General features: G+C 41.1%; 1 protein-coding gene across 1 annotated transcript; it reads left to right on the top strand.

Moving 5' to 3' along the window:
- The first annotated feature begins 550 nt into the window (after window positions 1-550).
- LOC114107854 (zinc finger protein 846-like) lies at window positions 551-10,816 on the top strand. The gene is given in 7 exon segments (XM_034637168.2): window positions 551-1,094; window positions 3,381-3,472; window positions 4,171-4,297; window positions 5,553-5,636; window positions 6,263-6,345; window positions 7,677-8,951; window positions 8,953-10,816. Coding segments are annotated over 6 exon segments (1,644 nt in total). The 5' UTR covers window positions 551-1,094; window positions 3,381-3,439; the 3' UTR covers window positions 8,995-10,816.
- Window positions 10,817-11,483: the final 667 nt, after the last annotated feature.

Raw genomic sequence — 11,483 nt, 5'->3', positions numbered from 1 at the left:
CTTATCACCTCGCTTTTTAATACTTTTTAATATCTGTAGGTTATCATCCATTTTGTTTTTCAGTGTTTCCTTGTTCATCATCAGATATTTGTTCTTTGATATTAACTTAAGTATCAATATGCCTAATGGCTTTTAAAAAATGTTGGCATTCTTGTTGGGGTTACGTCACACTTCTGAATAACTCTTGGAGAATACTCCGTAATATTAGTGGTTATTTTGAATTGTCGCATGGGGGCGGTGGGGGGGGAGGTCCCAGGCCCTCTGGCAAAATCCAAAAATAACAAGAAAAAAATAAGTTTGCAGAAAATATGATTACACTGAAAACACAAAGGAATAAACTATTAGAGTCTAGCATGGTATTCAGATAAGTTAATGAATTAAGGAACCATAAAGACCCACAAAGAACGGAAAAGCCCTGCCACGCATCAATGTGAAGAATCAACGGGCTCCCCTGCGGCGGTGGGCGGAGTCGGCACGGGCCTGGCCCCGCCCCCAGCCCCACCCCCAGGCCTGGCTCTCACTTCGCCCTCGGCCGCCGCGCCCGGTTCTGCCTCCTGCAACGAACCGAGCCGTGTGTCAGCCTCATCCTCCCCGGAGAGGAAGTTAGAATGTCCGCGCCTGGCCGGCCGACGTGGCTCGACGTGGCTGATGCCTGAGGAACCCCCTTGAAGGCCGAAGCCTGAAAGCGGAAGTGACGTCAGCGGGCGCCGGCTCCGCAGTGTAGTGTCAAGTGCCTTCCTCATGGTGCACCTCTCCCCGCCTTGGGTGGATTCTGCGTGCGGGGTCTCCCAGTGGTGGCAGCGGGGTGGCAGCGGACCCCCGTAAAGGGACTAGGCCGGCTTCGCTGGCGTGCCTAGGGCCGCGCATCCTTCCCGGCTCTCGGGTCTGAGAGGCGCCGGTGGCGCTGGGTCAGGAAGTGTCGCCGGGGCGCGCCCTCCGGGTGCTTTCTTCCGCGGCGCTCCTCTTTTCCAAAGCCTGCAAAGCAGTCTTTCCGAAATTGTTTCCCAGAGGGAAGAGAATTTCCGCGATTTAGTAACGTTGGCTCCAGACTCAGTGCCCACTCTCCTGACGGATTGGCATTCTGGCGAGTTCAGGTCAGTATTGGGTACAAGTTGGTTCACAAGAGCCTCTACTTTCTTAAAAGAATGTTTTATCTGAGAGTTTGGCATTGTCTTTGACGGTATTTAGTTTATACATGACATTCGGATAGAAAGATAATGTAGATTTTTAGGTGTCTAGGGTGTGACTACTTCTATGCAGATACAGGTTTTCTTACTGGAAAAACCTGTATCTGCATAGCCATAGGTTTCTCTTCCGAAGTTCCAAAGCTTGTACGTCCCCACAGAGCTTCAAAACGGGGGCCGCCAGGAAAAAGAGATGGAAGGTTTATTAGTGGTGCTAGAATAATTGAATTCATTACAGCATGTGGTGTTGTTGTTCAGGTTATTCTGTGGTGGTAGGAATTGAACACCGGGCTTTGAAGGTAAACCCTCTACCCCACCTCCTGTATGCATGCATGTTTTTTCCCTCACATTTTTCTTTCAAAAAATACGAATTAACATATGTAATAAATGTAGTGGCAGATGTACCAATTTTGAGCATTGTGCATGTTTGCCCACTTTTCAGGAAATTAAGAACATTTTTTGGTAAATTATCATTTGAATATAAATTATCGTTGAATATAAATTGAGAACATGAAACTTTTCCTTTAAATACTCGGGAATGCATCTTCTAAAGATAAGGGCATCGCCTTACTAAAACCACAATACTGTTTCAAGTAACAAAGTTAAAAAGGATAATGTCGGGCTGGGGATGTGGCTCAAGCGGTAGCGCGCTCGCCTGGCATGCGCGCGGCCCGGGTTCCATCCTCAGCACCACATACCAACAAAGATGTTGTGTCCGCCAAAAACTAAAAAATAAATATTAAAATTCTCTCTCTCTCTCTCTCAAAAAAAAAACAAAAGATAATGACATCTAGGCAGGCGCAGTGGCCCACGCGGTAACCCAGCGGCTCGGTTGGCGAAGGCAGGAGGATAGTGAGTCCAAAGCCGAGAGCTCCGCAACGGCGAGTCACTGAGCAACTCAGTGAGACCCTGTCTCTAAATGAAATACAAAATAGGCTGGGCATGTGGCTCAGTGGTTGAATGCCCCTGAGTTCAATCCCCAGTACCAAAAAATAAAATAATAATAATGTCATCTAAAGTTTGTTTTGATGAGGATTGAACCCAGTGCCTCCTGTGCTGGGCAAGCACTCTACCACTGAGCTGCAACCCCAGCTCCCTCAGTTCTATTTTAATCACTTAATGTCCATGGTTATTCTTCCAGGTACTGACAACATGTCTCTTAAAAACAGAATAGTTATCTTCAAAAAAGGGATAATTGTGAGGGCTGTAACTCTGGTAGAATGCTTGCCTAGCATTCTTTGGGCTTTGTTATATCCTCGGCATTGGGAAAAAGAGAGAGAGAGAGAGAGCGCACAGAGTTGCTTACAAGTACCAAAGGTCTGTTGTGTGATTCTCCTGTTGGTGCTTGCTAGAGGCTTCCAATAGTTCACACTGTTTACCCATGGACACTTTGAGGATTATTGGGTCTGCCTGATAATGTGGACCAGGTGCTTGAGAGGCTTGTACTGTACCTTTAACTTGCTCTTGTCTCTATTTGAAACTGAAAGCCTTAAGATATGTTAAAATTCATTCAAGTTTTGAAATGTTGCATCCAGAATTCAAAAGGTCTATAGAGTATTACACCCCTTTATTTTGGCTGGTAGTTTGTATGAGGTGCAATCTTTTGGAGTGGAATCTTTGAGGGATGTCTTTACAAGATCCAGACCACTGAACACCTACAAACTTTCATTTGCAATGTCAAGTTCTCTGGGGACTATGTTATTAGAAAGAATGGGGATTTGATATAGCCTAGGGGCTATCTGATTTAGGTCCCCCCCTGTATACTGTAGAGTCAATGCTGGAGCAGTCACTCTATCTTGTTTAGTTCATTTAGGGGGAACCCTGGGGGCTAGAGAATGCGGTTGTGAAGTCAGCTCCCTAGCATGTGTCTTTTGAAAAGAGGTGCTGCATAATCTCCCTCATGTCATTTATCACCATAGGGAAATAAAGTGTCACATCTCCCCTGGCCTGAAATGTCGTCCTAGTAAAATGAGACTGTTGTCTTTTCCTGGTGGGCAGCATAGTTTATCGTCCCTTCTATTGGCTCTAGGTGGAAAGGACTACTCTGACATTGTATGGCAATTGTGTGTCTGTATGTAGAGTGTGTTGGATTATATGGGGTTTCATGCTAGAGTGGACTAATCTACTGACATATGAGTAAGAATTGTGGTCAGCTCTGGGTTCTCATGCTCTCTCTCTCTCTCTCTCTCTTTTTAGGCTTTCTTCTGTCTAGGGGCCCAGTCTGCCTTCTTCAAGAAAAGATTAAGACAGAAAGGATGGTGGCAGACTGTCTGACAAATTGTTATCAGGTATGCAGACACCATGTCTCACAAAATGACCAGCTTGTCTTTACAGGTAGGCATATTTTTAGACAGATATGTCTTCAAAGTTTCTTAAATCAAGTAGAGACAAACTCAAGGACTCAGTCTCCAGCTGAATTTCTAGAGTGGAGCCTCTGGTGTTGGTGAAGTGTTGCCTAAAAATCATCCCATTATTTCAGTAATTATGAATTAATCTTCACACTTATGTTGCTGAGGCTGGCCTTGAAAGTGCAATCCTCCTGCCCCAGCCTCCCAAGAAGCAGGGATTACAGGCTCAAGTGTGGTACTGATATGGACACCAAGGCCTCAAACATGCTAGTCAAGTGCTCTGCTGCTGAACTACATTCCCAGCCTCCAGGAATGTACTTTAATAGTACAAAATAAGAAAAGGACTTGTATTCTGGTTGTGGTGAGATCAGTTCAGGTGCCAGAAGAGCCATTAAAGCCACATGACTGAGGGATATCAACCTTAAATTGAGTGTAGATAGAGAAAAAAGTTCCTAGGACCACGAAAGCCTTGGTAGACAATGGAAGCCTCACATCCCTGTGTAGGCACTGGTCTCAATTCCTCTTTCTCTAGTGAACATTGGTGGAAATGTTGCTATTTTACTTGTTACTCAGGTTTGCTTGCATGCATGTGTGTAATGTTTTAGGACCTGGTGACTTTTTTTTTTTTTTTTTTTAAGAACTTGGTGACCTTTGAGGATGTGGCTGTGGACTTCACCCAAGAGGAATGGATTCTATTGGATCAAATGCACAGAGACCTGTACAGAGATGTGATGCTAGAGAACTACCGGAACCTGGCCTCAGTAGGTAAGACTGCCATCATTCCTTGTAGCTTAGGGAAGATGGGTGTTCTGTACTTGCTGTGCTGCAGCATCAGTGATGTCAACTCTGACTATGTTGGGAAATAACAGGGGCATAGTCTCTTCCCTAGTATAGTGGTCCACCTTTATTCTAAGGTGTATATTCTAAGACGCCCCCAATGGATATCTGGAAATGTTCGTCGAACTGAACAGTTTCAATCAAGTTTTGAGGTGCAACAACAAAAGCAACATGAATTTCTTTTTTCTTCTGTATAGTTTCACAGATTGAAGATTTTTTTCTTATTGTAGATATTAGCAGCCTAAGCATATATATTTTTTTCCTTTTTAAATCAAGAACTTTCAACTTTCACTTAAATATAGCACTTTATGTTTTCTCTTTGGCATTTTCAAATTGGCAGCATCACTACTGTTCTCTTTGGGTCTGTTTTTAAGTAAAATAAGGATTACTTGAACACAAGCAATGTTATACTGTGATAATCAACCATAAGTGAGACAGCTACTAAATGACTTAATGGGCAGGAAGCATATAGAGTGTGGATATGATGGATAAAGGAATGATTCATATCCCCTATAGGACAGAGTAGGATAGCATGAGATTTTATCAAGCTACTCAAAATGGTGTGCAATTTAAAACTAGTGAATATTTTTCTGGAAATTTATATTTAATATGTTTAGATAGGATGGATTGTAAGAAACCATAAAAGTAAAACTATAGGGGGGACTACTGTACATTTTAATACATATTGGTGGTTATCAAAATGTGAGTCCAAGAAGAATATTGTTGCCATCACCCCATGGGAAATAAAAATTATTTTTTATTTCCAGCTCAGTGGTAGAGCACTTGCCTAACATGCACAAGGTACTGAGATTCAATCACCAGGACTACCCCCACAAAAGTGAAATGTAAATTACCAGTTTCTTCTTTTGACCTATTGAATCAGAAACTCCAGGTAGATACCTGTCATGTGAGTTTTAACAAGCCACCCACATGAATCTGATGCAGTGTCATGTGAAAATCACTGGGGTAATTTTTGTTTCACTATATTTTCTATTTGAATCAAGGTGTTAGTGTTTGGGTTTCAGGGTTCAAAGATCTTTTGAGGGCATAGAAAGAGATGATATTTGCATGCTTAGCCCTTTTATGATTCCCTACATCTGTTAGAAATATAGTTCCTAAATCATAATGTTTTATGATCTTTTATCTGAAACTCTTTCATGAATGTATCTTTCCCTGTATACAGGATGTGAGCCCATTAAACCTAGTCTCATCTACTGGTTGGAACAAGAAGAGGATCTGTGGACAGTGCAGAGTGGAGATCTCCAAGGTGAGTGTTTGTGAATAACGGTCTCCATCAAGGACACATAGTGTTTTTGGGAGTGTTAAGGGGGACTTTTTAATATGCACTTGATATCAGACATTTCAGGTCATTTCTCTGAGAAGGTAAGAAAGTAAAGAACTTCTCATATGCTCACTTTCTGTCTATTCAGACTTTCCTGTGATCTCACAAAAATGACCTTTTTTTATTATTTTGTTATATGGTTTATGTCCAGATTTTTGCTCCTTTTTATGCCTAATAATATTTTTTGTTGTTAACCATCAGTTTTATTTTTCAAAGAATTAATTTTTAATAAATGTCTAAAACTGTGATTCACATCTTTAGCTGTCACCAAAGTTTTAACCTAGTTCAAAATGGTCAAACTTTTCTTTTCTTTTTTTTTTAAACCTTAACCCTTATTTATTTATGTTTTTGTGGTGCTGAGGATCAAACCCAGTGCCTCACACATACTGGGCAGGCACTCTACCACTGAACCACAACCCCAGCTCCAGACTTTTCTTTCTTTTTAACCAGTTTTAAATTGATAACAAATATAAATGAGCCCTATTATTTTTAACTCCTAAGTCTACCATTTCTGCTCCAAACTTTAATTTTATTTTTCTGTTTATCTTCAGAATGGAAAATACTACTTAACACCAAAGAGGCAACACTTCAGCAGGATTTTTTGAGGGGACAGACTTCCAGTGGGATACAAACAGTAAGATTAACATGGATATTTGTTGTTTTCCACTCAGAGAACATTGCCAATTCCCTTATAGAAAATAAGTAGCATTCACCTAGGAAGGAGTATATTCTGAAGGTGATGAATTTGAATTTTTAACATGTCCCAAACCTGTCTGTCATAAAACCTATTCCTTCAGAGATCCCATAAGTACATAGTCCCACATGTATAACTAGAGATTGACTTTTAAGGCAGTATTGTGAATATTTTTGGGGGAGGGGGGAATGGTGCTAAAGAGTGAATCCTGGTCCTGTGCAAGCTAGGCCAACACTACCCTGAGCTACATTCCCAGCCTTTTTTTTAAGTGTCAAGACAGGGTCTTGCTAAGTTGCCCAGGTTGCCCTTGAACTTAACAATCCTCCTGCCTTAGCCCCTGAGTATCTATGATTCTAGGTGAATGCCACTCTGCTGGCTCAATTTTGTAAATATCTTTTTTTTTTTTTTTTTTGGTAGAGGGGGTACCAGGGATTGAACTCAGGGGCACTCAACGTCTGAGCCACATCCCTAGTCCTCTTGTATTTTATGTAGAGAAAGGGTCTCACTGAGTTGCTTAGTGCCTTGCTGTAGCTGTGGCTGGCTTTGAATTTACAATCCCCCTGCCTCAGGCTCCTCAGCCACTGGGATTACAGGCACATACCACCTCACCTGGCCTCAATTTTGTAAATATCTAAACAGTTGTTTTAAGATTAGAGCAGATGGCAGAAGGTTCTGGCACTATTGTTCCATAATTCAATTTAAAAGAAATCATGCCAGGAACTGTAAGAATGTCATGAAGATGTTAAAAATCATAATCATCCTCTAAATAAATATATTATCATTGTTCATTGTTTTACAGGGAAAAGGCAATAGAATCGGTGAATTCTAATATTAACAAGGGAGATTAATATCAAAAGATTGGGAATTTCTTTATAGAAAATCAACATAAATGAGAGATTTTTGAGTAGCATTTACCCAGTAGGGAGATACTCTGAATATGATGAATTTAGGATTTTATCCTAAATTTAGCTCAAAACATGAGGCTTCAGAGTTCCACTAATACACATTCCTACACATGTAACTGGGCACTGAGGTTCCTAAAGGAACTTCATAAAAATATAGAGTAGTCATTTCCAAGAGTAGACTGGATGTCACAGGATCCTTGAAATTGGGTTCCTTCATTCAGCTTGAAGTTTACAGAGCAGGGAATGTTTGCATGTAATCAAAGTGGTAAGGATAATAATCATAATAATACTGTTTCTGTCTGCAGATAGGTAAGAATTAATAAGTCTGAAAAGTCTTTTAACCATCATTCATCCCTTCATCAACAGGCAGGACACCACAGTGCAGGGGAACTTTGTGACTATATGCAGTGTGGAGAAATCTTCAGTGAACACTCATATTTCAAGACTCACATGAAAACTCAAAATACAAGGAATGCAGGGCATTTTACTCACTCTACAAGTCCTGCCGTGCCTGTTCAAATGCGCACAATGAAAAACAATGCATGTAAGGTTTGTGGAAAAGTCTTCAGACGTTCTTCAAACCTTAATAGGCACATGCGAACCCATACTGGGGAGAAACCCTTTAAATGTAAGGAATGTAGGAAGCCCTTCACTACTTACTCACGGCTAATGGAACATTTCAGAATTCATACTGGAGAAAAACCCTATAAATGTAAGGAATGTGGAAAAGCCTTCACTAAGCGCTCAGGCCTTACCACACATGAACCAACACATGCTTCAGAGAAGCCCTATGAATGTAACGAATGTGGGAAAGCCTTCGCTTCATCCTCACGCCTTACTCAACATGTAAGAACTCACAGTGGCGAGAGACCCTATATATGTAAGGAATGTGGAAGAGCCTTTCTCACTTCCTCATATCTACGTAACCACATAAGAAGAACTCACAGTGGGGAGAAACCCTATATATGTAGGGAATGTGGAAAAGCCTTCCATTCTTCCTCATACCTACGTAGACATGTAAGAACTCACAGTGGTGAGAGACCCTATATTTGTAAAGAGTGTGGAAAAGCCTTCCTTAATTCTTCATACCTACATAATCATGTAAGAAAAACTCATAGTGGAGAGATACCCTTTATATGTGGTGAATGTGGTAAAGTCTTTCATGCTTCCTCATACCTACGTAGACATGTAAGAACTCACAGTGGAGAGAGACCCTATATATGTAAGGAATGTGGGAAAGCCTTCCTCAATTCCTCATACCTACGTAAACATCTAATCATTCACACTGGAAAGAAACCCTATGAATGTAAGGAATGTGGGAAAGCCTACAATAGATGCAATCTATTACTTGACCATTTAAAAACTCACATGGTGGAAAAGCCATTTGAATGTAATGTATGTGGAAAATCCTTTCAGTATTTCTCTTATCTTACTAAGCACATTCGTATTCACACAGGAGTAAAACCCTATAAGTGTAAGTACTGTGGGAAAGCCTTCACCACTTCTTCAAGCCGAACTGAGCATGTAAGAACTCACACTGGGGAAAGGCCTTATGAATGTAAGGAATGTGGGAAATCCTTCAGTTCATCCTCAAACCTAATTCATCATGTGAAAATTCACACAACAGAGAAACCCTTTAAGTGTCAGGAATGTGGGAAAGCCTACAGTAAGTTTTACCTACTAACTGAACATTTAATAACTCACACTGAAAAGAAACCCTTTCAATGGGAGGAATACAAAAAAATCCCTTAAGATTCTTCACATTGTAAGGAAGGAAATATAAAATATTTCACTAATTCCCAGAAAGTTACTAAATGTGAGACTTTGCAATAGAAGGAAGAACTCCTGATGTAAAATATATGGGAAGGTTGTAGTTCTGTAAATATGTTGGTCTTCACTTGTGTCATCATAGTGGAGAAAACTTTATGAAGGAAAGGACTGTTGGAAAGTCAACCTTTAGCAAACATGATTCAGATCCAAGAGAAATTTAATATAGGGGTTTGGGAATTGTGTCCCCTTAACTTGAAATCTAGTGTACCAACAGACACCACTGTCTGAATGGTTCTGGTTTATTTCGAACATTTGTGATTCTACCTTGATCATTCTGGAGTGATATGTCTTTCCTTTCCTCCATAGCAACACTATTTCATTTCAGTCATTTCAGTTGCTACAACTTCTGGATAGCCACCAGGTGAAAAGTGGGCCTTTGGGATACAAACAATACTATTTTAGCAGTAGAGAATCTTTCCTAGGTTTCTCATGTTTTTTTTTTTTTGTTGTTGTTTGTTTGTTTTTGTACCAGGGATTGAACTCAGGTGTTTAACAGGGTCTCACTGAATTGCTTAGGACCTTGCTAAATTGCTGAGTTTGGCTTTGACTTGTGATTTTCCTGCCTCAGCTTCCTGAGCTGCTGGGACAGGCACGCATGACCATACCTGGCTTGTCATGCTCTTAAACATGCTAAATCCTGGGAGTGCAAGTACTGTGAGAAAGCCTTTTTCACTTTAACACATTTAATGTTGTTAAATGCCCTTGTTCTCTTATACCTGATCCTTTCAGATAAAAGGTGAGAGTGCAAGAAAAGTGAATAGAGAAAGGACGAGTGATAAATAATTACTAGTGTGAGAGACCTCAATTTCATGACCGTGCAGAGAGAGAGAGAGACCCCTTGAACCCCTTGAGAATGGAAGTTCCTGTAACACTGGCATTGCAGGGAGTGAGGGAGAGGCCTCAGTGTTGTCTTTAATCTGTGCATCCATTACACAGCCTGCAAAGCACTTATGAATGCCTGAGTTAGCAACAGCTTGGACTGGCAGTACAAACTGCTTCTGGATTTGTCCTTTGATGCACATGGAAACAGAAAAACTGAACATAACTGGTGTCATGTTCTACTGTGCTCGAAACCATCATGGTTCTGAATTGGCCCTTGGGTACAGCCTCTCAGACCAGCACAATCAGGTTTCAGCCTGAGTGATCCAAATTTAAAGTTTGAGCAACTTTGGGTTCTATCATGTGTTGCCGTCAGAACTCAGCCCCTTGATGGCTGCCATCAGGGCTGCAGCCCTTTCTTTGGCTTTTAATCCAGCCAGTGCAGAGGTATTCCAAATCATGCTAAACAATAAATCCTGAACAGAAGAGACCTGTGCACTTTCATGTTCCATGTGTTTCTTGTGAGGAGTGGTAATGAAATGGTTCTCTTGTGGGTGTGATTATTACTGTTAAGCCCAACTATTATTGCCATTACCTGTTGGCAGTGACAATAAAGGTGATCACATCAATCTGGGCTGCCTTGTGTGGATGGTTATGGCTCATGAATTTGCCTTAGATGCCATCCTTACTGTCTGAAATGAGACCTATAGGTCCCTCTGGAACTTGTTCACAGTTGCCTGCTGATGAGCACATGTAGGTGATGGGTGAAGTCACTAGTGCAGTTTGGCCTCGTCCTTCCCCTTGTCTCCAAGTGACAGTATCATTAATAAATGACAGTATAGTGTTCACAGCCCAGACATTGCCCTGCCTGAGAAACTCACTGCTGGTGACCTTGCCACTGGAGAGGACTTCCTCCTGTGCACTAAAGATGAGTTCAAATTCACCAGAACCTTCTTTGTAGCAATATCTGTGCGCTAGTGCTCCTCAGGTACAAATTGCACACAAAACATTTGCTTTTTCTTACTTTGATATTTGGGGTTTGATTGTGTGCCCGAGCTTGCTGTCAGCTTAGCCTGTGATCCTGGTATAATGTCAGCCAAAACATACAGCTCTATACCCCATACCTTTAGGAAAATCTGATAGAAGTTACTGCTACCTCTTAGAGAGGTTACTATCTACATTTCTGAAAGTTGACAAAACTTTTTCTGGTTTCCCAGGAGGCAGCTGCTGTCAATTAATGCAGTGACACCAAAGGGGAGTCCACTATCTTCCCAGTTAATTCTGCTGATCATGTTTTCCATGTTGATCTGACTCTACTTAGAATTTGCTAATGTTTAAATTCATACCCTCACAACAGTATAATTCCAGGCCTTCCATCTTGATCACTGTCAAATTCATACTATTATACGTTTTACAATCTGCAGAAAAATTATTGATCTTGCAACATTTCAGGTCTATTTTCTTGAATAATGCCATAGTTATCTGAGAACTTTGTTGTGGCCAGGCCCACAAGTACTGTACATA

This window comes from Marmota flaviventris, chromosome 1 (genome assembly GCF_047511675.1).
Source record: "Marmota flaviventris isolate mMarFla1 chromosome 1, mMarFla1.hap1, whole genome shotgun sequence".
Lineage (NCBI taxonomy): Eukaryota > Metazoa > Chordata > Mammalia > Rodentia > Sciuridae > Marmota > Marmota flaviventris.
Note: the sequence above shows the minus strand (reverse complement) of the source record. Positions and strands in the feature narration are given on the sequence as shown.